The sequence below is a fragment of the Pristiophorus japonicus genome, chromosome 9 (assembly GCF_044704955.1).
Source record: "Pristiophorus japonicus isolate sPriJap1 chromosome 9, sPriJap1.hap1, whole genome shotgun sequence".
Taxonomy (NCBI): Eukaryota; Metazoa; Chordata; class Chondrichthyes; family Pristiophoridae; genus Pristiophorus; species Pristiophorus japonicus.
Window position 1 is genome coordinate 101,246,848 of NC_091985.1, and position 26,985 is coordinate 101,273,832.

The 26,985-nt window shown below is 42.5% G+C and overlaps 1 protein-coding gene across 5 annotated transcripts in view; it reads right to left on the reverse strand.

Moving 5' to 3' along the window:
- Positions 1-26,985, reverse strand: part of LOC139273151 (exportin-1) — a 63,015-nt gene that overhangs the window by 23,740 nt on the left and 12,290 nt on the right. For all 5 annotated transcript variants that reach the window (XM_070889644.1, XM_070889645.1, XM_070889643.1 and 2 more), the window contains exons 3-17: positions 23,297-23,398; positions 20,543-20,615; positions 17,813-17,874; positions 17,682-17,726; positions 16,199-16,380; positions 16,055-16,103; positions 15,851-15,970; positions 15,629-15,757; positions 11,862-12,020; positions 10,663-10,860; positions 10,086-10,224; positions 6,947-7,128; positions 4,285-4,441; positions 2,677-2,840; positions 2,357-2,491 (exon numbers count right to left, since the gene is read on the reverse strand). In XM_070889644.1, the coding sequence (XP_070745745.1) occupies positions 2,357-2,491; positions 2,677-2,840; positions 4,285-4,441; positions 6,947-7,128; positions 10,086-10,224; positions 10,663-10,860; positions 11,862-12,020; positions 15,629-15,757; positions 15,851-15,970; positions 16,055-16,103; positions 16,199-16,380; positions 17,682-17,726; positions 17,813-17,874; positions 20,543-20,615; positions 23,297-23,398 (1,896 nt within the window). The remainder of the gene's footprint in view (positions 1-2,356; positions 2,492-2,676; positions 2,841-4,284; positions 4,442-6,946; positions 7,129-10,085; positions 10,225-10,662; positions 10,861-11,861; positions 12,021-15,628; positions 15,758-15,850; positions 15,971-16,054; positions 16,104-16,198; positions 16,381-17,681; positions 17,727-17,812; positions 17,875-20,542; positions 20,616-23,296; positions 23,399-26,985) is intronic.

A 26,985-nucleotide genomic window follows, 5' to 3' on the forward strand; every position in this document is an offset into this window, starting at 1 on the left:
CATCTCAGGGTCAAACACAACACCAAGGTTGTGAACGGTCTGGCTCAGCTTCAGACAATTGCTAGGGAAGGAAACGGTGTTCAGAGAACGGAGTTTGTGGCAGGGATGAAAAACAATGGCTTCAGTCTTCCCAATATTTAATTGGAGAAGATTTCTGCTCAGCTAATATTGGATGTTGGACAATCAGTGTGACAAATCTAAGACAATGGAAGATTCCGGTGAGATGGCGCGGAGTGTCATCAGCGTACATGTGGAACCTGATGTGTTTTCAGATGATATTGCTGAGGGGTAATATGTAGATGAGAAATAAAAGGGGGCCAAGAATAGATCCTTGGGGGACTCCAGAGAGAACCGTGCAGCACAGGGAAGAGAAGCCATTGCAGGCGACTGTCTGGCTATGATTCAATAGATAAGAATGGAATCAAACAAGGGCAGTTCCACCCAGCTGGACGACAGAAGAGGATGGTGTGTCAACTGTGTCGAAGGCTGCAGCTAGGTCGAGAAGGATGAGGAGGGATAGTTTATCACGGTCACAATCACAAACAACATAATTTGTGACTGATAAGGGCTGTTTCAGTACTATGGTGGGGCCGGAAACCTTTTTGGAGGAATTCAGACATGGAATTGCAGAAAGATGGGCATGGATTTGGTAGGAGACAACATATTCAAGCACTGGAGAGGAAAGGGAGGTTGGAGATGGGGCAGTAGATTGCAAGGACAGAGGGGTAAAGGGTGAGATTTCTGAGGAGAGTAGTGATGACTGCAGATTTGAAGGGGCATACAATACCCGAGGAGAGGAAACAGTTAACAATTTCAGCTAACATGGGGCCCAGGAAGGTGAGTTCGGTGGTCAACAGTTTGGTCAAGGGTGCAGGAGGTGGGCCTTATGGACAAGATGAACTCGGAGAGAGCAAAGCAAAAGATGGGATAGAACCTAGAGAAAGACGAGAGTTCAGGGCTAGGGCAGCGGCAGCTGAACGGATGGTCTCTATCTTTGTGACGAAAATCCATGAGCGCCTTGTACTTGTTGCTGGAGGTGAGGGTGGAGGAGATAGAAGAGGGTGGTTTAAGATGACGGTTTGTGGTGAAGAGAAGCCGGGGGTTATCTCTGCATTCCTGGATGATCTTTGAATACTGAGCCATTTTAGCGATGGAGAGGACCAATGATCCCTGTAATTATTTTCGGGTCGCGTGGCCCTTTGAAAATGCCACATAGCTCAAAAGGAAACATTGGAGAGGACCCAATAATGCTTTATGTGGTCCAGCCAGATCTGGCAATGGATGGTTAAACCAGTTGTCTGTTCAAATCTGCACCCCTTGGACTTAAGGGAGCGGGTATGATGGGTAAATCGGGTGAACAACTAGGGTGCAAGAGTGTAATGGTTTTAATGGGAACAATGGCATCAAAGGTAGTGGAGAGGGTATGATGTAGCAAATTGGTAGCTGCAGAAATGTCACGATGAATTGTCGGCCAACAGCTAGATAGTCAGGAACTTGAAAGTGCAGTGGTAAATGACTGAAGGGAGAGGTTTTTCCAGGGACGTTAACAGAAAAAAAGTGGGGTTGGGAGAGGCAAGGGGAATATGGGTAGACAGCAATACAAGGAAATGATATGTAGATAGCTCAAGTGATTTTTAAAACCAGGCTTACCCATCTAACATCAAACATAAAGTACAAAAGTGTGTCTATTTTACCACGACCAACACTGCTGCAATTTTTCTTATTCACCATTTTCAAGACACAATGTCAGTCGTAGCACATATGCCATACCAGTTTCACATACCTTAAACTCGGCTAGTTTATAAGATTTACAACAGCTGTGATTGCTGCTTAAAAGTAGAAAAATGCACAATCACAATTTCTGTGCATAATGCCTAATTTCAATACAGGGAGAGATACAAGGAATGATTCAATTCCATTCCCATAACTTTTTTTTTTACAATTCTAATCAAATATCCATTTTTTGTGTACTTGTGTTTTTGCAATGCCCACGATATTTGCTAAAACAGAAATACTGCGATGAGAGAGAGGGGAGGGGTTAAAATAAAAAAATCAGCCTGTAAAAGGAATAGCACTACAAAATCCAGTCAATTATGTCATACAGCATGCTGTAAAGATTCATGTTTTACAATAAAAGGTATTCAGGGCTCACTAGGGAAGCTCAATAAACACAGTTAAAAGGAAGAAGCAGCATTTAAACATTTATGTAGGATCAAGAAAGTAATTCCAATTACTCCAGTTTGAACAAGTTATGAAATCTCAAGAATCACTCTTTTGTGGTTGGTACATGTAATTTTTAATAAATTATATGCACAAGCAAACTTTACAGTATTTAAGTTAAAATGCCATTACTTACTTTAGTTGCCTGCTGAATTATACTGTCCCAGACCTGATTTGGCAGCATCATATATTTTTCTATTAAATGTTCTTGTACTGCCTGGTCAGTCTGAGCACCTATCATATAACCAACTGCTTCATAAAACGTGTGAACCTATTGACAATGAGAAGAATATAAATTTATTTTAAACCAGAATTATGCAAAGATAGTAGGAAAAGGAAAGTAAATGAGACTGAACGTTGAATCATCAACATGACAACCTTTCAGTCCACACATATGCTTCTAACCTTTGAATATCTAAATAGAAATTCCTTTCAAAACAATCTATGTAACCTTACCTGCTGTGGCTGAAGATCACAAATTATAGTATTGATATTATTCAAGATCTCATCAATGAATGGCATTACTTCTCCAACTTGGACCTGAACAAAGTGTCGACGACATTTCTGAGCAATTTTAATGAAAGTATCACAAGCCATATCTTGAACTCCATCATGTGTTTCTAAATTCATAAAGAATTAAGATTTTTTATATTTAAACATGAATATGGTTTTAAAAAAAACTCACCATGGCCTAATGTTTTGCCACAAAGACTGCTCTAAACAATAAAAATGAAAAACAATTCTGGTCAGCAATACCCAATTACAATTTATTCAGGGATCAACTGATCATGCTTGTCTTCATGAAAGCAGACAGCACAATACCACATCAGGGGCAGATGAAGTGGCACTCTCACCTCGGAACCAGAAGGTTGTTGGGGTTTCAAGTCCCACTCTTGGGCTTGACCACATTACATGCAGTAATGGAAGAGTGCCATAACATCATGGGTGCATTCTTCAGCTGTTAAATCCAAGGTCTCATCTGCCTATTCCAGAAGATCAGGTGAATGTTATAAATAGCATGAGACTCCTCTTATTTTGGTTGCTGTTTGGAACTTCTTGTGCACAAAATGACTGTTAAATTTGTCTGGAAACAAACAGTTGCTCCCCTTCAAAGTAATTATTTGCATGTGAAGCATTTTTGAGAACTTTATGCACTGAACTTGTATACCTGGTCAGTCAGTCAACAAATAAAACAGAACCCAATTTGACTTTCTAAATAAACTTGTGCATCCCTGCCCTCAACATACTCGCATTTAATGAGAAACAAGACAGATCTTTTTATTTACATGAAATGAAGACACCAACTTAAGCAAAATACTACACTTCCCAAACAATATTCTTTCCTCTTGTACTTTCAAATAGCGTATTGATAGCAACCATAACTTTAATGTGAATAGTAACAATTTGCTTTAATATTAATGTTCAATTATGATGGTGGGTGGTAGTTTCTAACTTAACTTAAGCCAGCACTTGGGAATAACTGAAGATTGTAGATCCACTCACTATGACTTTCAGCACTATTTCAAAATCAAATGATATTGGGCTGTTCCTTTAATTTACATAGTTATACAAATATCCAGGAATGCAATTTTTAAAATTAACATCCATTAGACGGAATGCATTACTACAAATGTTTGTTGAACAGATTCCTTCAGTGCTGAAATTTTTGATTCTGCAATTAGGTTTATCCTACAGCTGTGGAATAAATGTCTGGAGAATAGCAGGCCATCACAGGTAAAAGTTCCATGAAGAGGGTTGAACATTCTGAAGTTTTGTCAATCTCAATTTTTCAGAATTTTCATGGCACATTCTGCCTTAAGATTAAACAGAGATCATATTAAAGGTATACTGTAAAAGATTTTCAGAAGAAGCTGGTTTGATGGGTCGAGTATCCCTTTCTAGTCACTGCTTATGTTTTCATCACCTAAAATATCTGGGAGACCCCTTCAATTTCAATTGTGGGCAAGAGATCCAAATTCCAAGAATACTAGTTACCAGCAGTTTTCTTTAAATACAATAAAAAAAAAATATGCATCTCTTCCTTTACCAATCTGACACACTTACCATGCATAAATTCAAAGAGTTTGTTAACCACAGTCTTTAAAAACTTCCAATGCGCTCTCAAGAAACGTGGGTACTGACCCACAATATACATGATATTTGAAGCAATAATGGCTTTGTTGTCTTTACCCCTCTTTTGTTCACAGAGTCCCAAAAGATCCTATGGAGTTAAAGCAATACATATATTATAACTCAAATACAAACAGAAAATTGATGTGACCAGGCGAATCTAGATTTAGACATTAGATTCAAAAGTATTTTTGTTTCTAGCAAAAAAGACTTATTTTATGAGATGAATGAAAGATGTACATTGTTTTTTTAAAAAAAAATAACTTTGTCGAAGGGAAGCCCTTGTGAGGAGGAGTAACGGCCTTAAATATTTTCTACCTAAAGTTGCTTTGGCACTAAATGTAGTTTAGGGGAAGCTAGATATAAGTACATGAGGGAGGAAGGAATAGAAGGATATGCTGATTGGGTTAGTTGAAGAGAGGTGGGAGGAGGCTCGTGTGGAGCCAAAATTTCCAGTTGGGGTGAATGGTGTGTTTCTGTGATGTAAATTCTATGTGGTTAAAAAGAGAGTGGAGGGAGGAGGAAATCAAGAGTCCAAAAAGCAATCCTCAGTGATAGCCACATATTGTGCACAAATATAAAATGCAAGTTTCCTATATTGTGGTACTTCTGCAACAGGAAAGCTTTCAACAGAAACAAGTCAACTTTAAAATAAGCAGTGAGTTTAAAAAAAGTTATTCACAAAGCTAAGGAGGGAAACTATGCAGCCCATATAGCTCACTCTTCGATAGAAACCTGTGGTTCACCTGTCACAGCATCTAACTGCTTCTTGAGTGAGTTTTTGCTCCCATTAATTATATGGAAGGCCATTCTAGATAGCAAGAGATTCTCGACACTACCTCTTAGTGTAAACAAGTTGCAGAATTTGCAGAATAGTTCCCTACTCCAGAATTTATTTTAATATAGGCAATCTGTTTCTGCCTAATTGGTCATTTTGACATCCCTATCAGAGAACCCAAGTCCTTAGAATTCTTCAAGGCCGACATCCAACCTTTTATTACATGATTGGCTATTAAATGAACCCTGACATCTTGCTGTTTTTGTTCCCTTTGCACAAATCGTCTACCCTCAATTATGGGTCTTCCCCTGGTATTCAGGACCACTGGTTGCAGCTACAAAAATCACACTGGTTTGCCAGTGAAATCTCCCTCTACCAATGCATGCTTATTCTCATGTAGTGTCATTCTTTTCTCCATAGGAAATATCTTGCTTCAAAGAGGCATTATATTGCTCTCAATTACTCTTCATTGTGCCGACATTCTTATCCTCATCATAAGCACCAAGACCCATATATATCTATTGGACAACTCCACCCACCTTAGTTTTCTTGCACTGGTTCCTTCAGTCTCCTCTCACAAGCAGGTCACCACCCACTTCTCTCCTGAAGACAAAAATCACCCGCATCCTCCCCTCTCCTTCACTATTTTGTGGGACGACCACCTTCAGCGAGGGTTCTGCTGGAAACACTTGCTCTTGCATATGCTACAGAGCATTACCCTCAAGCTCACGTTCCTCTGTTCAAGCAACACAATGCTGACACTTCAGGAATGTACACTCTGCCTGATTACTTTGCAGGATATCCAACATAATCTATGTTGCTGTATCATTCACACTGCCTACATCACAAGTCTAGCTCCTGATGCCATCATTCACCATCTGATATACTATCTAGTACTAACTCATTAATTAAAACTTTCCTGTTCAACATATGGTTATAAAATTAGGTGCACTCCATCTCAGTGCTAAACTTCCAAATTCTTGCATCCTCTTAGTGCAACCTCACCGTTAACTTCTCAGTCAGCCGTCACTTTCTCATTAATTTTTTTGTTGAAAAAATCCCCCAGAATCTTTCAATCCCACATACTACCGTAATACATTAAATGTTATAACTTGAATCATCTTGATACGCAAGATTAATACCCTTCCTTCCTATTCAATTACAATATTTAATGTAATTATCTTAACATAAACGGATAAACAGGCCCTTAACGCAGTGATTTGGTGAGACCATTAGCATCAGAATGTTTACATTCATCCACAATGAGGTCACTTATGGCAAGGACCTTCTTCACCAGCAAGAATATTCGGGTTGGAGGAATTAATACTCAAGGAAAGAGCCATTTTCTGGGTGTAGAGAATGACAGTGTGGGTTGCTGCTCTGGAGAACCAGAGACAGTTACAGTGATCCAGGGACAGCAGTAGGAGAGGGGTAGTGGTGTCGTTAGACTAGGGAGGGGGAAGAAAAGAAACACAGATATGTTGGTACGAAGAGAGAATGGAGAGTAGGAGCAAGGTACAGCCCAGAAATGGCCAGAGAGAAAACAGTAATGTAGCTTGGGTCTGGAACAGCAGCCAATATGTGCATGTAAAGTGGACAGATTCCCTCCAAGGATTATATGGAACAGTGGCAGAGTGGAAGAGAGCATTGTTTTGTTCTAGTTCTCCATATATCAGATCTGGCAAATTTACTCAAAATGGAATGTTGCAGCAAGTTGGAAGCCCTCGAATTATTACATATACAAGATTTGTTACCCCCACTAAAAATAGTCCCTGATTTTCTATATGAAGTCATATCAGCAACATTCAATGCACTTACTTTTATTACAGTCACCAGAAATCTCTTCTCATCTTCCTCGTGCATAGCACCACTAATTGATCCAATAGCCCAACAGAGGGTGTTTAAATTCTTCCATGACCATTCAGTACCATTCACCTGATTGTGAAGTTTGTCAGTCATAATTCGTTCAGTATCTGCATAGTCCAAATGAGTGAGGTACACTGAAAAAAAAAAGAATTCTCGAACAGTATTCTACTTTAGACATCGTTACGAAGGTAGTTAATATTTGTGTCTCTAAATTTCCTGCGTACAGCTACACTTTTCAAAAGACAATTTATAGGAACATAAAGTAGGCCATTCAGCCCCTCAAGCCTGTCTGCCATCCAATGAGATCCTGGCTGATAGGTGACCGAACTCCATATATCCACCTTTGCCCCATATCCCTTAAAACCTTTGGTAAACAAAAATCTATAAATCTCAGATTTAAAATTAACAATTGACCTTGCATCAGTTGCTGTTTGCGGAAGAGAATTTCAAATCCTTTGTGCAGAAGTGCTTCCTAACTTAACTTCCGAACGGCCTGGCTCTAATTTTTAGATTATGCCCCCATTCCTAGATTCCCCAATCAGCGGAAGTAGTTTCTCTCTATCTACCCCAACAGCAACATTCCCGCTAAGCTGCACGGCCACACTGTCTAGAGATCATCCCATGCAGGTCATTTACTGGTTTTTGAATTGGAAGTTTCATGCAAGCATGAAATTCTGAATGGCTGCGCAGCCCGTTAAAGCACCCCAAAAAAGTGGGAAGTGGGAAGTGGGGGGGGGGGGGAAAGAGAGAGCGCGCGCGCGAGAGAGAGAGAGAGAGAGAGAGAGAGAGAGAGAGAGAGAGAGAGAGAGAGAGAGAGAGAGAGAGAGAGACATTGACCACCAGTTTCCTTTAATATCTTAAACTCTGATCAAATCACTCCTTAACCTTCTAAATTCAAGGAAATTTAACCCTTGGAGTCCAGCTATCATTCTGGTAAATCTATGCCACACTCCAAGGTCAATATATCGTTCCTACGGTGTGATGCCCATACTGCTCACAGTGTCCCAGGTGTTCTCTAACTATGGCTTTGTATAGCTGTAGCGCACCTTCTACTCCCTTTATATCTGGAGGACTAGAATACAAGGCCAGCATTCCATTAGCCTTTTTGATTATTTTCTGTACCTGTCAGTGACATTTTACGAACATGAATCCCATGTCTTTTTGGACACTAATGTTTCAGCATTTAGAAAGTCATCTTTTTAGGTCCAAAGTGGATGACCTCACAATTGTCTACATTGAAATTGATTTGCCAGTTTTGCCCATTGCTTAATATAGTGATAGCTCTCTAATTTTATGCCGCCTATCTTTGAGTCATCAGCAAACTTGGATATGTGGCTCTCTATCCCATCATCCAAGTCGTTAATAAATAGTGAATAGTTGAGGCCCCAACACAGATCCTTACGGGACACCACTAGTCACCAACATTCCCTTCAAGCTGTGCGGTGCACGAGGTACGGTACAGCCGGTGAGCGGGCTTTTAAATAGAAATACTGCGCATGTATGGATTTTTGAATGGCTTGCACAGACATTAAAGGGGACGCATTGGCCAAAAGAAATGAGAGAGAACATTGCTAGTCACATCCTGCCAATTAGATTAGTCAGGCATGACCTACCCATTAAAAATCTATCCTGGCTCCCCCTAGTCAGCAAAAACATTTCAAAATATAAAGGGGGTAGAAGGTGCGTGACAGCTATACAAAGCCCTAGTTAGAGAACACCCAGGGCACTGTGAACAGTATGGGCACCACACTATAGGAACGATATACAGCGTCGATTTACCAGAATTATATTTTTCACTCTATCCTTAATTATAGACTCTAGTAATTTCCTGACAACAGATGTTAGGTTAACTTGTCTATAATTCCCTGGTTTCCCTCTCACCTTTCTTAAATAGCGGAGTGACATGTGCAATTTTCCAATCTAAAGGAATGGTTCCCGAATAGAGAATTAATTAGAAAAGCTTTGGTTATGTTGTACATTACTCAAAAATTCAAACTATGTCCTAAAATAGTCAAAGCAATCTGAAGTAATACCATGCACAAGAGAAAACAGTTACTAAAAAGTCCACAAAAATCAATTCTCTATTGCCAAATTACACGGTAATAATGCATTCCTATTTCCTGGCTAAAAATATCAAGAAATAAAATTTCTAGAATTGTTCGTGAAACAAACAAGGATATAACGCTTTTAACATAGTAAAACGTCCCAAGGTGCTTCACAGGATTATTAGAAGACAAAGAACTTCACACCAAGCCACACAAGGAGAAATTAGGGCAGATGACCAAAAGTTTGGTCAAAGAGGTAGGTTTTAAGGAGCATCTTAAAGGAGGAAAGAGAGGTAGAGGCACGGAGAGGTTTAGGGAGGGAATTCCAGAGCTTAGAGCCTAGGAAGCTGAAGGCACAGCCATCAATGGTTGAGCGATTATAACCAGGGATGCTCAAGAGAGCACAATTAGAAACATGAAAGAACGTAGTATCAAATAAGCTGTAAATTACGAACACCTTAAGGACTGGCATCAGCGGTCTTTTTTTTTGAAGATGTCACTTTCAAAATGGTCATTGTATGTATTGTAATATTTCTCAGTAGAGTGGAGAGTTCTTTACCCAGCATCCATAACAGCAGAGAAACCACTCTATCCCCGAGATAGAATCGTGTAAGCATTCAATCTCAGAAATAAGAGTGGTTTCTCTGCTGCTATAGATTCTGGGTAAAGAGCTCCCCATTCCACAAAAGCCATTTCTTTCACAAATCCAACTGTTGCCTCGTACTGTCCTGTGTTTTAAGTTGTAAAAGGGCTTGGTGCATTGAAGGAAGTCTGTCACTTGCGAGTGTCCATGGTTTGAGTGCCTCTTGTATATTTTACCATTTAAGTGATATGGTTCTCAATAAGTGTCTGTTTTTTGGAAGTATTTGTTTATACAGGTCTCACTGTATACAAAATGTTGAATATTTTTGAATAATTATCCAAAGTTGAAAAATTATTATGGATCAGGAGAGATACAGGATAGCTATTTTAGCCACTGACATCTTTAGTTTTAAACACATTTACATCTTCAACAATACCGTAGTTGGAGGAGGGGAAAATCTTACCAAGAGTTTCTCTCATATTTTTATACAAGTTGATGGAATCTGTATCCTTCATGAACTCTCGCACAACCTCTCCTTGGTCATTTTCCACCACTAGTACTTCTTCTGGTTTGGCCATACGACTGACCATTAGAAGGCGAACCTTTGGAGAGGAAGAAACCCCAAATACATTAAAAGTCTTGCATATGGCAATCAAAGCAGGTGCTGAGGATATCAAATCTCATGGAATGATCCACAACACTCTATATACGTACAAAGTTACACTATTTAAGCAGCTTTTTTTAAAGAAAGGCTTTAAGATATTTACAGATAATTGCAAGTACTGCTTCTGATGAAGCAGATGAACCAAGAGTGCTGTTCCAATAACAGCTTGCATACTATGAAGTAGGAAAATATCTTGACCCGAACTGTAAAGCAAAAGGAATGGCATACAATTCTTAAAAGGGACAACGATTCTAACCGATATCTCTCCCTCAGGAAAAACAGCAAATCTCAAAAGAATGTTACTTTAAACTATTTTTAAGTGATTAAAGTTTACCGGAGGAATAGTAAATGGTACAGATTTCTATAAACAACTCACCTTAGACAACACTGGCAAATAAAGTTGTCTTCTTGGAGGAACATCAAAATGTTGACTTCCAGAAAGCACAGGCGATGCAGGTGTTGAGAATGGACTCTCCCTGTAGAGCTCAGAAGCCAAATGGTTCCAATACTCCAGGCAAATTTTGAATATTTCAGTTTCCTCCACTTCAGAGACAAGCAGCATGTAATGAAGAGCCTGTGGAATAGACAAAAGATTGCCCAAATTCAATTATTTTCTCTCCTCAGTGGTTACATACAATAATTTATACCAACGTTTAGCACAATGCACATTAGGGCCAAAATTGGTGAAACACAAGTTTCGCCCCTTTTTTCACGGTCCCCGGGCAGTGCGTCATTTTTTACTGCCCGGTACTGTTGGGGCCAAGTGGGCGGGAATTTTATCCCACTTTTCTCGGCAGCAAGCGGAGCGGAGGCCTTTTGATTCGAGAATCTTCGGCTCCCAAGTTGAGCGCACGCGCATGGCCATCAAGCTCCGCTCCACCCCCCGCAAGGCACCGCCGACCTGAAATTGCTGTTCGGGGGGTGGGGCAGGGGAGGTGAAAAGAGAAAGGGGGGGGGGGGGGGGGGGGGGGGGAGAGAAGAAGGAAAGCGAGAGAGAGAGAGAGAGAGAGAGAGAGAAGAGAAAAAAAGAGAAAGAAAAAGAGAAAGAGAAAAAGGAGAGAAAAGAGAGAAAAAAAGAGAAAAAGGAGAGAAAAAGAGAGAGAAAGAAAGAAAGAGAGAGAAAAAGGAGAGAAAGAGAGAGAGAAAAAGAGAGAGAGAGAAAAAGGAGAGAGAGACACACAGACAGAAGGGGGGGGGGGCGCAAGAGAGCCCAACAACATTTTTATTATAGTTCATTAATAAAGGAGAAAACAAGGCTTTATTAGACCATTTATATTATTGCCCAACAGTAGAAAATACTACAATCCATTTCAAAATACAGCAAAGTGCAGAGAACTATAAAGATCTGTGTAATATCAAACAAACTTGTCAGCTCTGTGTACATACCGCCCACTTAAATATGTTATGAATTTTGCACTTTTGGGCGGTATGTCGGCAGTGTGCATACCGCCCAGCGGTATGTCATTGATGAATTTTCTGCCGGGTAGTATGTCGGTGATTTTTCACCAAAATTGCATTTTTGGGCGATAAATCAATGAACTTCTGGCCTAATAACATTTGCTTAAACTCTCTTACCTCCATAAGGGTTTCTCTCAGATTCAATCGTTTTTCAATAAGCTGTCCATGTTCTTTCAAGAACGTACAAAGAAACAGGCTCAAGTTCTGGATGAAATTCTGTTCATCATCCTTTCCATTGGCATAAGCCACTCGAATATTGGTGTTCAAAGGAAGCATCTAACAGTAAATTTAGAAAACACATCTCATAGGTATGAATGACTCACTCAATTACTTAGTCACAATTTATTCTACTCAACTGCTGCACAAACACAAGCTCAAAACCAGTTAAATCTCATGCTTATGAATTTCTTTAGGATAGGAAATAATGTAATTTGCATAAAACTGCACATGAAGCACTTAAATCAGTGAGTGAGTAAGTTGTCACCCTGGAATAATGTATTGAAATCTCACTGAAGACAGCAACGATGGAGGAAATGGAGAGAAGAGAGAAAACAAAATAAAAAGGAAATGCAAAAGATGACATTAAGACACTAGTGCTGTTTTTAAAATTCTGTTCATTGAACAATATAGCACCAGGACACAAGTTACAGACCACTGTAGTAGACCTAATTGTCAATTAAGTCTTTTACACACTGCAATTATTTACCAAAACCAACATATTCACCACTCATGGACTTACTACAACTTAATATTTTTATTTGCTTTGTGCAGAAGACACAAATTTTAAAGACTTGCATTTATATAGTGTCTTTCACAACCTCACGACGTCCCAAAATGCTCGACAGCCAATGAAGTACTTATGAAGTGCCGTCACTGTTGCAAAATAGAAAATGCAGCTGCCAATTTGCGCACAGCAAGCTCCCACAAACAGCAATGTGATAATGACCAGATAATCCGTTTTTAGTGGTGTTAAGAGATAAATATTGGCCAAGATACCAGGATAATTGCCCTGCTCTTATAGAATCAAAAGAATTACCATGAAGTGAAGTAGACCCTTCCCCTCTGTACCAAAAAATAACAGCAGTCTCAATGGGGTCACGTTTCGGGCTGCGCCTAGAACGGCGCAGCGCCGCGAGCCATGCCTGATTTCCGCACTCAAAACCACGCCGAAAACTTACCTCGGTATTCTCCACTCTCTCAGGCCGATCCAGGCCCTCAGCGCAGCGCAGCACAAGCTGTGGGGGGCGGAGCCAGGTCCCTGCGCTGAAAACAGTGCCGGGACCTCTGTACATGCGTGCTACAGTGGACGTGCATGTGCAGTAGCTCCAGGCGCCCGAAATTGTGTGAGAGGGGCCCGAAGCACGCCGCCCCTAGCCCTGGCTGAATGGGCTCACTGGGGTGGCGATCATACTGCAGCTCCCTCCTCTTCAGCTCCTGCTCTGGCTGTGGCTCCAGCTTCCTCCCCTGTTCAGCTCACGCTCCTTCTGGCTCTCACACCCCCCCTCCCCGCCCCACCCCCAGCTCCTGCTCCGCTGCCCGCTACCCCCCCGCCCCGGCTCCGCTCCCTCTTCGTTCGGCAGGACCCGCCCACCCGGCATCTTGCTGGGGGCGGGCCCCGCCCGAAATCTTCGGCCCAGCTTCTTCACGTCGGCCGGGCCCGTTCAGCCTCCTCTTCCCTGCCCCCCCTCTCCTCTTTTCCCCCCCCACCTCCCTCCTCCCCCTTCTCTCTCCTCCCCTTCCCTCCCCCGCTGTCAGAAACACAGACACGGACAGACAGAAAGCGAGACACTGACAGACAGAGAAACAGAGACACACACACTGGGGGGGGGGCCGTCCCAGCACACAGTTGGAGGGTTCCTGTTGCTGCAGTCGGTGAGTAGAAACTTAATTTTTTTTGATTGATTTATTTATCATTTATTATTGATGGCTCTTTATTTGTAAAAGTGATGTGTTTCATGTTTGTAAACTTCTCTTTCTCTTCACCCCCACCCTTCCCTATGCCTGATTTGTAACCTATGCCTGATTTTCTAAATGTAGGCAAGGTTTTTCACAGTGTACAAAAATCTACACTTACTCCATTCTAAGTTAGTTTGGAGTAAGTTTTCGCTGCCTAAACTTTCAAAACAGGCGTAAGTGGCTGGACACGCCCCCTTTTGAAAAAGAAAACGGTTCCAAAATGAAACTGTTCTAACTGACTAGAACTGGAGCAAACTAAATGCCGAGAATTGCAAATTCTAAGATACTCCATTCTAAACCAGTTGCTCCAAAAAAATAGGCCGAAACTTGACCCCAATGTAACCACAATGCATAAACCCTCATTTTGTCCTGTCCAAGCACATCTCTGAAAATTTCCTCCCACCTCCAAATCTTTTCACTGGCCATGGCAGCTCAACACCACCCTCACTATTTATTTCTATAAAATACAATTCATAACATAATAAAATTGAAACATTAAAAAAACTCTTGTGCAAGTCCCAGACATTTACCAATACCATAATAACATTCTTTAACCATACACTTGTAAAGACACACACACACAACTTTTTCCTAGGCCTTTAGTTATTCACCCAGGCATTTCCAGAATGACTTTCCACTTTCAATGCAGGGTTAGCACCCCTCTTTCAGGGCATCTATGCATAAACAAGCCGTCAAATACCCATCATTGCTACTTTGCACTGTCATCTCTACCCCTCCATTCATTGAAATCCTCGCAATTTCTCCCAGTAGCCACCATCTCATTGGAATGGGAGCTTTGAGCACATCACAGACAGTTAAACTGGCATGCCATTCTATTCCAGAAAGATGTGCCCCTCCCCATCTCTGCCATTATATTTTCCAATGCCTTGGTGACATGCCACATGGAAAAAAAGCTTCATTCACATTTCAATGTCAACTTTAATGCAGTCTCTTTCCTTCCTTGAAAATCAAATGATAACTACATGCATTTTTAATCCTCCCCTTTAAATGAAGATCCTTCCAATCCTTTTAAAGCTCCTCCAACTCCACCCCACCTACACTCTCCCACTTTACACAGTCTACTAGACCCAGTGTATCTCTCCCTTCCTGCCATATGACTATTAATGCACTGGTTAGCAGGGACCAATCAGATGCAAGTCAGTAGATGATGGCCATCATCATTTCGGAGGCCATCCAAACTTGTATCTTCTTAGCCCTAGGTCCTGTTTTTCATCACATTCCAATCTCTTGTGGCTACTGATCCCACCTCTCTCTCCCCCCAATCCCAGGTACGTTAATAAGCCTCCTCATTCAAAAGCATCTCAGATTTCAACTGTGCAGAAATAAATACTCAATAATGAACACTTACTAAATATTCACTTACACTTTTTCTATGAATTTTAATTTGTCTAAAATAATGCTGCTATATGTCTGCTACAGCCATGGAGTAAATGGCCATTACATTGTTGAAGTTAGATTTATCAATTATGGTAGAGATCCTACCTGTGGTCCTCAAGCCCTAGCAGTCTAGCCCTTAAAGCACACCTAACCTCATTTCCTTTTGTGTGGATAGTTCATATTTGTTGTTTGCCCTGGGGATTGTAGCCGTAGAGGTTTAGAAAGGCTGATTTTAGTAGTTTTCTCACTGATGGGGCTAAGCCAGAAAACCAAGATCTATACCTACAGCTTTAGATGTATGCAAATTAATGGGGACACTGATTTAAGCTTTACATGGTCCCCAAGGATCTATAACAAGCATTTATGCAGCCCACAAAGACAGAAGCTTGGACACCCCGTATTAAAGTATGCTACCCCTGTAATACTTTTGCATGTACTAGTTTAAACATGTTACATGATTAACATCCAGAGATTTGTAGAGAACACAGCATTAGAATTACTACTTTCACAAAGGGTGAGGTTTGAAATACCTGTTTCAGTTGCACCATTGTTAGTGTAAAGAGCGTAACAAACTGTTCTTCATACTGGCTGACGCTCACGCCAGCTATCTCGGTCAGGCACTTCAGAGTCACATTTCTGAACATGGGTACATTCAGAAACTTAAAAAAAAAAAGAAGCATGTTATTTAGTTATGTCTATAGTTTCTCATTTAAGAATCTTTTGCAGAACCTGAAAATAAAGGATGCACATACCTTATAGATCAGTGTGCTAATTAGTTTAGTTTCAAAGATATATCCAAGCGGAATCCAGTTTAAGAATCTCAGCAATGTTTCCAAGGTTGCTTGAACAAGTGGTGCATTTTGAGAGTTTTCCTGCAACCAAAAAAACAAGTGATTTGCCTGAATTAAAATGAAAAAAAAGACAGGGTTAAAAAAAATGACAAATTTGTTATTTACCATGACAAACTGGCACAGCTGGAATATCTGAGAGAATTCATTGCACATGCTGCAAAGAAACAAGAAGTCACTAATCAAGTACCTGGAATTTTTTTAAATTCCTAAAACAAGATTAACGAGTAAAATACAATTTCCAAGTTATACCTGTCCTTCAGATGTTTTGCTTTAACTTGGGTCATCTGCCCACTGGAGAAATCAAACACCTCCTCACTCAGCAATTTAAGAATAATCATGTTGTTCTGACACAAGCTCTCGCTGGTTCTACTTGCACCTACAATGTCACTGATGAAAGTGGGCCAGTGTTTTGGCCATTCCTGTTTGAGTATCTGTGTAAATAACCATAAACAGTTACATACTTTGAGCAAAACCATACATCTTAAAATAGCTAACATTTTTCTTCGTCAGTTGCTACAGCTGGTCTACGGTAGCCAACATCAAGGCAAAAAGGTGCAAAATTTCTGATACCACTGACCAACCTGAAGCACATCCAGACCAAAAAAAAAGGACCTACCTTCCTTAGATTATAAATCTGATCAAAATGTTGCAGGTCTAGAAGCGTAGAATCCCCATTAACAGGAACTTGAAAACCTATCTAGTTTAACCATCTCTTATGAAGTTAGGATTAATTTATATTCTGCTTGCCCTCTGCAAGGATCTCCATCTCAAAGCCAGGTTCAATCTCCTTTAGACATTTGCAATCAATTTAATGTTTAAAAAAAAAAGTTCTTTGTACTAAAAAATACGTTCACTTACTCAGCACCTGGTAATAACTGTTATCTGTTCCACCATCTAACTCAAAGTGTATATTTGGCTAGTACCAGCCAGTGCAGTGTTTTTGACACATCAAAAAAAATGCAATTATCACATTTGAGGTACTTAAGAGACAATCACAGTACTGAAAAATTCAACACATATAGCCGAATAGCATTAAGCTCGTGTCTTGTGCAACATCCACTCTTGCTTTAATGTCCAGGGTCGCCATTTAAGCCTATAAAGTCGAGTCAGAGTAGAAGTGATAACCTGCTGCTCATGCAAAATTATCTTCAGTTTGTAAAGTAAAGTCAGGATTAGTGAGTCTCCAATCTCCAACTGAGTAGGTTTGCAGGATTTGTCTGTACATTTTGACACAAAGTTCAGTCTGATGCAGCAAGAGGTGCCCAACTCTATTTTGTACCAACATGAAAAGATTGAATAGGGAATACAAGCACCAGGAATGGATGAATACATTCAGTACAGAACTTAAATCCCAACAGTTGCAACAATAGAAACTTCCTGCCGCCGCCCAAAGAGAATTTAATTAGATGGTAACAGTGGAGAATAAAACAAAAAATTCTTGGGAAGATACCTTGGTATAGAGCACAAGAAGGGTTAACATGATCAAAAATATCAGGTTGTGCACACCTAGGCTTATATCTATGGCACATGAACGTGGAGGATGCTAAACAACAATGAATACCCCATGTCCTAATACATACCTCCAGAATCTTAAAGAAAAATAAATGAGAACAAGAAGCTACCACATTCCTTTTCCAACATACTTTTCATTATCTTGGTGGAACAATAAAGTTTAGAAATATACACACATTTAAAAGGTCAGTGAACCTACTCAAAGTATCTTGGATCTCACCTGAACCAAAATCATGTTTAGTTTTCCAATGTAAACCTTCTCCTTCTAAAACAAAAAACAAATAACTCAGTAAACAATAATTCTAGGCTGAATTCAGAATTTTGAGACTGAACTGGACGTGAAAAACTTACCTCAATGTTAACAGGATCAGATGAAGTCTTAATAATCAATCCAACAACATACTTTTTAATTCCTATATGCGGTGGAAAATAAAAATCAAGTCACAAAGTGATATAGGTAGTTTATTCATTAGTAGCTACATTTGACTTAAAAAAAAAAATCAAGATGAAAATATTAACAGACCCCCCAGCCCATATATATATATATTTTAATTAGTTTCATATTCAAAAAGTGCTTTATATATAGCTGTAATTCTCTATTCAAGAGTGATTCATTTCCATAATATGCAGTTTGTGCTTCCATAAAATTCTAAATGCTGCACATTAATGAGGTAAACGAGCTGTTCGAACAAAAATACAATATTTAACAGGCTGTTCTGGTCATTTTAATCCAAATTTTTTCTCCGAGTACTCGTAAGCAGAGTATTAATTTACACTTTCACTATTTTACAAGTTCCCAAACATGTATCAGATGTTCTTCAGATTTTCAAAACAAAATCATCAACTTAAGTTACATCATAGCCACAAATGGCATATCTACCATAATGTGAAGTTGCATACTGAAGTTCAAGCAGTGCTCCATCCTTGTACACAGTTAAAATCAATACAATAAACATATTGCACAATAAGCATGCTCAGCACAACTGTAGCAGTTCAAGGAGAAGGCTCACCATCACCTTTTCAGGGCAATTAAGAATTGGTAATAAGATGTGGTTTAGCTAGTGTCACCCACTACAACAAATGAAAAAAAAATTCCATTACAGATTCTGATTTGACAAATACTCAGCTCCCCCTATTATCAGAATAACTGCTCAGTTGGCACGACCAATGTAGGGCAGAAACTGAAGGCACCATCACAAATCAGTTATGTATGGCTCAGAGGCTGGATGCACTGCTAAGCCATACAGACCAAGGTGATTTCAGGTTCAATCTTTACTCAGTGCTGGCTTAGCTGACCTCTCGGTACTGCAATTGGTCTCATGGCTCCTGGGGGGACTTCCACAAAATAGATAGCAGGTGAAGACATACAAGGCTTATAGTTCCCCCCATCCTGCTTTCTCCAGGAACATGGCTTGTCTCAATCTCAACACTCATGAAAAATGGCCACTTGGCAAGATGCCAGAGGCCTGTCAATATCCATTCAACTAGGACCCAGAATAAGCCGCTCCCTTTCAGAAGAGCAAGGAAGTTATTCTAAACCATCATAAATCATTGGTTAGGCCCCAGCTGGAGTATTGTGTCCAATACTAGCCACCACACTTTACAAAGAACTCAAGAGAGGGTGCAGGAGAGATCTACTAGAATGATACCAGGGATACGAGTCTTCAGTTACATGCTGGAGGAGTTGGAGTTGTTCTTGGAGCAGAGAAGGTTAAGGGGAGATTTAATAGAGGTGTTCAAAATTATGATGAGTTTTCAGGAGAAACTGTTTCCAATGACAGAAGGGGTGTTAACCAGAGGACACCAATTTAAGGCAATTGACAAAAGAACCAGAGGCACGATGAGGAGGCCTTTTATTTTACACAGCAAGTTATGATCTGAAATGCACTGATTGAAAGAGTCTGTGGAAAGCAGATTCAATAATAACTTTCAAAAAAGGAACTGGATAAGTACTTGCCGAAGGGAAATATTTGCAAGACCATAGGGAAAGGGCAGGGGAATGGGACTAAATCGACAGCTCTTTCAAAAAGCTCACAGACAGGATGGGCTGAATGGCCTCCTTCTTTGCTATATCATTCTATGAAAGAAAGTACATTGTAATTGAACACTGCTGACTAATTGTGAGGAACATGTATTCAATATTAGTTTTCTTTTTTTAAATAGTAACGGAGAAAATAATGGAACTTAGGATAGATAGATTTCAAGGACTCAATAGTTTCCAGGATATTAAAAGAAAGTAGTGAGGAAATTGCAGAAGCATTAGCTATAATTTTTCAAAGCACACTTGATTCGGGAATTGTGTCGTTAGACAGGAAAATTATTCCAGTATTTGAAGAAGTGTGGGATAGAAAAACCAGGTAACCATATGCCCATCAGTTCAATGCCAATTGTGGGGAAGCTACTAGAATCTGTCCATCAATGGGTATGTTCTAAATTCTGAGAACTAGGAATTGTAGAGGAGCAAAGGGGAGTCCAAGAACACAAATCATTTAAAGCTAGCAGACAGGTTCAAAAAGCAGTCAAAAAGGCTAATGCAATGTTGGTCTTTAGATCAAGGGGGTTGGATTACAAAGGAGGGGAAGTTGTGCTTCAATTGTATGAAGTCTTGGTCAGCCTCCATCTGGATCTCAGAAATGACATATTAACCTTTGGAGGGGGTGCAGCACATTCACCAGAATGATACTGGGACTTAGCGTGTTAAATTATGAGGAAAGGATGCATAAACTTGGCTTGTATTCCATGGGGTATAGATGATTGAGGGGCGATCTGATCAAGGTATTTAAAATGTTAAAAGGATTCAATAGGGTAGATACAGAGGAACTATTTACTCTGATGGGGGAAATCAAGAACATGGGGACATAATCTTAAAATTAGGGCTAGGGCATTTAAGAGGGAAATCAGGAAAAACTTTTTGCACACATAAGGTAGTAGAAATCAGCCACGATCTAAGTGCATGGCGAGCAGGCTCAAGGGGTTAAATGGTCTACTCCTATTCCTAATGGAGTTGGGAGGGGAAGAAGTTTTCACTTTTCAAATGTTGCATGTCAATAAGTATAGGGGATATTAATTCTGGTCACTTACCTTCACACTGATTTCTGGGGAGAATCTTCCATCTGGTTTTTATCACATTTTCCAAGATTTGCAGCGCATAGTACTGTAATTAGATGATAAGGCAGCATGAAAATCAACATAGTGATTTTTACTCCCACATATTCAAGACGTTATCAGTCACATTCTCACAAAATGCTTGCCTGCCACTTCTCCTTTCTAAATAAAATTTGCCCGTTTAAAATTTAATAAATCAAAATCTAATCTACTACAGTACTTTACACCTGAGAATTCAGATTTCATGCAATTGTTATGTTCACTTGCACAAAGCTATAAATTTTAACACATCAAACTGTCAAGCAGTCCTGCTGTTGGTCAGGGCTCACACCAGTGAGTAATGTATCAACTCTAGCACAACAGTATAATGAAGTCCTGCAGCCTGGTGTTTCCAGCAATTAGTAAACAAGTGTTCTCTTATCTACCTGGTGTTGCTCTTCAGGAACAGCAAGACAACCCACAGACTCATTTGCAGTGTAGATTCCAATTTCCCCAGTTATCCATACTAATTTAGGAAATATTAATGCTTAAAAATATTAAAAGTTGCTAGTTATTTGAAGTAACACCACCATATTTCAACCATAGGGATCAAGTGTTTAGTGAAATACAATGGAATAAGAATGAAAAACAAGTAAATGTTATGTAGTGCAACGTAAGTAAAGCAATAGATTCTGATTCTTTAGGCTTAAGCATTTAAACAAAAAGCTGGACTTATGACTTTAAGCATTAAGCATGCTTTGAATTAGAGCCACATTTAGTCATTTCAGAACAAGAACATTGCTTTCTCATATTAGATTCCAAATTAAAAATATTCTGTGCATTTCTCTTCTAGGAAATTACTGAACAAATCAAGATAGAAATTAAGACAGATGCAATAGGCTTTAGGTCTCAAAAGATTAAAGATAGTGCAACATAGCGGTACACCAACATGCTGAACTATGGGACAGCAGGAAATGATCCCTCCCCACCCCCCGTACCCCAAAATCCTTGTAATCCAGAGGGAAGTGAACCTTCATGCTCTCTCTTCATGCACCTTCTACAGTGGCATAGCCAGACATCCAGAACAGGTAATCTGACCAAGCTCAGTGGGGGAATAGCACACAATGACAGGGAAAGAGACTTAAAAGTAAATATCCATTTGAATTCGAAAAAAAAGTTCAATGGGGTATTTTTTTGAAGTGCATAGAAATGTTGGGCAAATTAATTTGAATTCAATATGTTGTGCACTTCAATCTTACAGGTTGTGTCCTCACAATCTATGTCTTCAAATTTATCATATAAAACTGCCAAACATAATACATCAGAAAGCAAATGTTAGTAACATAGTAGCAGCTTTAAGTTTTGTATATTCAAAACAAAGTCCATTAGTGCCAAAGTTGCTTAACTCCAAGAATGATCATCTACTGATGAGTGAGTAAAAGAATAGGAGAAACAAATAGGACTACTGATCCCTACAGGAGAAATAATTCATATTACATTCTCTTATTTTCTCAAAGCCTGTTTATTATACCTCTTAACCCTTCCCCTTAAAACAAAGTCATTGATGAACAGAATTCAGTTAAAGGGAATCAAAAGGGTAGACCTTGTGGAGGCCTGCCGTCAAAGCCTAGCTGTGTCAGTTGCACAGGAAGACACCCCTTTTCTTCCTATTACAATCAACATAATGGAACATTATGATTAATGTCAAATAGCATTAACAGTTTGAATAAAAATACTAAAAATAAAGTGATTGCATAAAACTGAGTAAAGCCAAATGTCAGCGCATAAAATTTAGCACCAAATGATTTTAAATTTAGGTATTCAAGAGATTCTTTACCTTCAGTTTTCTCTCTGTTCCTCTAATCATCTCATTTGTCACAAGATACAATTTTGTGAGTTTTACAAATACTGTTGACAAATCAGCTTAAAAATTAGTAATAACTGTCAGTAACAAAGCAATGCAACAGGCATGAAAACAAGGCAAACACCTTCACTTAGATTAGGTTAGAACTTTGAGGAAGTCGTGTGTGAATGATATTCAACTTCAGTCACAACTTTTCATAACAATTTTGAAGCATTGCAACAGTACTAAGTACAGCAGATCCCATGCTAAATTTAGTAAACTTTGCCAATGTATTTTGATAGATGTAAAATTAAATGATTTCAAATACTGTTTTGTACTAGATCTTCACTAGCAACAGTCACAGAAAAGTGAAATGCATTCTAAACATTTTGAAAACAGGATATGTTTTACAAACAAAAATAAGTACATTAAGTTCACCAAGGATTACCTCAAAAGATACTAAAAACTGGTGGTGTTGGTGCTTCCAAAAACGGAAGAGCACTGGAACAAATGGTCCGAAATAAATGAAAATTCAATTCCACTGGACTGTTGGCAAGATCTGTTTTCCAAAGTGAAAATTTTTGAAAGCCAACCACCCATCCCCCAATATAGTCCAGAATATACATTTATCAATATAAAAGCAAACTATGCTCATTTGAGTTTTCTTCATGATATCTGTATGACCAGTTTGCTCTGCTCAGAAATTGAGACAAAAAGTACCTAGCTCCATGGTACAAACATTTTTTAATGTATCAGCTCATACTAACAGACGCCATGTTGCCATGCAAACATCTAAACTCCTTCAAACCCAGTATTGAAATAGTTTAAATTTGCTTTGTCGCCTTCCCCAAAGTTTATCGAATTCAAGGTTCAGATTCAAAAGACTTATTCTCAAACATTTCACTTACTTTGGTGTTCATATTTTGTGAAAACTCTAGAATAGTGTCAACTCTCGTCCATGCATCAGGATGCTCCTTTAAATGTGTTAAGACCTCCTGTGCCATTCTTTGCTAAAAGGAAAAAGTATTTCTACAATTACTTGGAATCAGTTTACAAAAAAAAGCCATTTTTGAACAGCAACATAGGAGAAGTAATTATTGAATACTCTATACAGTTCTAAAGTCAACATAACCATAAATGAGCAAAACACAAGATTAGCAGATAAGACTTTCTCCTAGGTGCTGAAAGAAACCAGAAAAGCAGTTTGTGGAGCACTAGTTACCATGGAAGAATTGCTGACCACCGCAGAGGTTCAAGCACTAGAAACAAAACTAAAATGTAGTGCTATTTTTAAAGAGCAATAAATTTGACACAAGCAACTACAGGCCAATCTCACAATAACTCAAAACAGCAGATTGGACTAAAAGGGAAAGATGTTGCCAAACAAACTTCCTTGACTTATTTGTGGACATCACTGCTCACATTAAAAAAAAGTGGTTTCTATCGAAGTTACTGCCAAGAAAATCTACCTGCATTATTCATTTCTTTGGACCTGGGTTGTCAAACCCATGCTACATAGGCCACATCTGGCCTGTGAAACAGGCTTCCAAACCTACTAGCTGTCCATGGCTGCCGGCGCAATTTGAATTTGAGAGGGAAACATCAAAAGGCTGAACTTTCTCACCCAGCCGTTGGAAGCCCATTTTAAACTGGACACGCAAGGCCCAAGTTTCGGGCCGTGCCTAGAACGGCGCAGCCCCGACCTGGACGCCCGTTTTTCGCGCCTAAAAAATACTTATTCTCTGACTCCCTGCAGGTCCTCTGGAGCTGGGCGCGGCGCAGCACGAGCTGTGGGGGCCGGAGCCAGGTCCCTGCGCTGAAAACAGTGCCGGGACCTCTGCACAGGCGCACTACAGTGGCCTGTGCAGTAGCTCCAGGCACCCAAAATTGTGTGGGAGGGGCCCGAGGCATGCAGCCCCTAGCCCTGGCCGAATGGCCTCACTGGCGCTGCGTAGATCAGGCTGCACCTCCCACACCCAGCTCCTGCTTCCTCCCTTCAGCTGGCTCTCTCAAACAACCCCCCCCCACACCCAACCCGTCTCCCGCTCCTCCAGCCCCGCCCGGACCCAACCAGACTCCCGCTCCCCCCGGACCAGCACCAACATGCCCCCCCACCCCCCACTTCCCCGCCCCCGACTTGTGCTCCCACCCGGCCCCCAGGCCGGACCCGACTCTCCCTCCGCACCGCCCCCCCCCACCAACCGGATCCGCCCACCTACCTTTAACTCCAGTGCCGGGGGCGGGCCCCGCCTGAAGTCTTGGGCCCGGCCGGTTCAGCCTCCCTCTCCTCCCCCCTTCCCCTCCCCTCCTCGCCCCCCTCCAACTCTCCTCCTCGCCCCCACATCCCCTCCCACCCCCTCTCTTCTCCTCCTCGCCCCCCTCCCACTATCCTCCTCCCCACTCGCCGCCCACCCCCATCTCTTCTTCTCCTCCTCCTCCTCCCCCCCTGCCTCCAACCCCCCTCTCTTCTTCTCCTCCTCCCCCGCTGCCTCCAACCCCCCTCTCTTCTTCTCCTCCTCCTCCTCCCCCCCTGCCTCCATCCCCTCTCCTCTCCCCCCTCCCCTCACATCCCCTATCTCTTTCCCCCTCCCTCCCTCCCTCCATTCCCCCTCTCTTCCCCGTCCCCCTCTCCCCCCAACCCCCTCTCTCTCCCCCCCACCCCCCCCTCCTATCCTCTTCCCCACCCCCTCCTCTCCCCCACCACCCTCTCACCCCACCCCCCTCCATCCCCTCGCTTCCCCATCTCCATCCCCCCTCTCTCCTCTCCTCCCCATCTCTCTCCTCCTCCATCCCCCCTCTCTCTCCTCTCCTCCTCCATCCACCCTCTCTCTCTCTCCTCCCCTCCTCCTCCATCCCCCCTCTCTCTCCTCCCCTCCTCCTCCATCCCCCTCTCTCTCTCTCCTCCCCTCCTCCATCCCCCCTCTCTCTCTCTCCTCCATCCCCCCTCTCTCTCCTCTCTCCTCCATCCCCCCTCTCTCTCCTCCCTCCTCCATCCCCACTCTCTCTCCCCTCCTCCTCCATCCCCCCCCCCTCCTCCATCCCCCCCCCTCTCTCCTCCCCTCCCCCTCTCTCTCTCTCCACCCCTCCTCCATCCCCCCCCTCTCTCCTCCCCTCCTCCATCCCCCCCTCTCCCTCTCTCCTCCCCCCCTCCTCCATTCCCCTTCTCTCTCTCTCCTCCCCTCCTCCATCCCCCCTCTCTCTCTCCTCCCCTCCTCCATCCCCCCCCTCTCTCTCCTTCCCTCTCCCATCCCCCCCCCTCTCTCTCTCTCCTCCCCTCCTCCATCCCCCCTCTCTCTCTCCTCCCCTCCTCCATCCACCCCCCTCTCTCTCCTCCCCTCCTCCATCCCCCCCTCTCTCTCCTCCCCTCCTCCATCCCCCCCCTCTCTCTCTCTCTCCTCCCCTCCTCCATCCCCCCCTCTCTCTCCTCCATCCCCTCCCCTTCTCCATCCCCCCCCCTCTCTCTCCTCCCCTCCTCCATCCCCCCTCACTCTCTCTCCTCCCCTCCTCCATCCCCCTCTCTCTCTCTCTCTCTCCTCCCCTCCTCCATCCCCCCCCTCTTTCTCTCCTCCCCTCCTCCATCCCCCCTCTCTCTCTCCTCCCCTCCTCCATCCCCCCTCTCTCTCTCCTCCCCTCCTCCATCTCTCTCCTCCCCTCTTCCATCCCCCCCCCTCCTCCTCCTCTCCTCCTCCATCCCCCCCTCCCCTCTCCTCCTCCATCCCCCCTCCCCTCTCCTCCATCCCCCCCTCCCCTCTCCTCCTCCATCCCCCCTCCCTCTCCTCCATCCCCCCCTCCCCTCTCCTCCTCCATCCCCCCCTCCCCTCTCCTCCTCCATCCCCCCCTCCCCTCTCCTCCTCCATCCCCCCCCCTCCCCTCTCCTCCTCCATCACCATCACCCCCCTCTCTCCTCCCCTCCTCCATCACCCCCCTCTCTCCTCCCTCCTCCATCACCCCCCTCTCTCCTCCCCTCCTCCATCACCCCCCTCTCTCCGCCATCCCTCCATCACCCCCTCTCTCCTCCATCCCTCCATCACCCCCCTCTCTCCTCCATCCCCCCCCCTCTCTCTCCTCCATCCCCCCCCTCTCTCTCCTCTCCTCCATCTACCCCCCTCTCTCTCCTCCTCCCCTCCTTCATCCCCCCCCTTCTCTCTCTCGCCTCCTCCATCCCCCCCACTCTCTCTCCTCCACTCCTCCATCCCCCCCACTCTCTCTCCTCCACTCCTCCATCCCCCCCACTCTCTCTCCTCCACTCCTCCATCCCCCCCACTCTCTCTCCTCCACTCCTCCATCCCCCCCACTCTCTCTCCTCCACTCCTCCATCCCCCCCACTCTCTCCTCCCCTCCTCCATCCCCCCACTCTCTCTCTCTCATCCCCTCCTCCATCCCCCCCACTCTCCCTCCTCCATCCCCACCCTCTCCCTCCCTCCATCCACCCCCTCTCCCTCCTCCATCCACCCCCTCTCCCTCCTCCATCCACCCCCTCTCCCTCCTCCATCCACCCCCTCTCCCTCCTCCATCCACCCCCTCTCCCTCCTCCATCCACCCCCTCTCCCTCCTCCATCCACCCCCTCTCCCTCCTCCATCCACCCCCTCTCCCTCC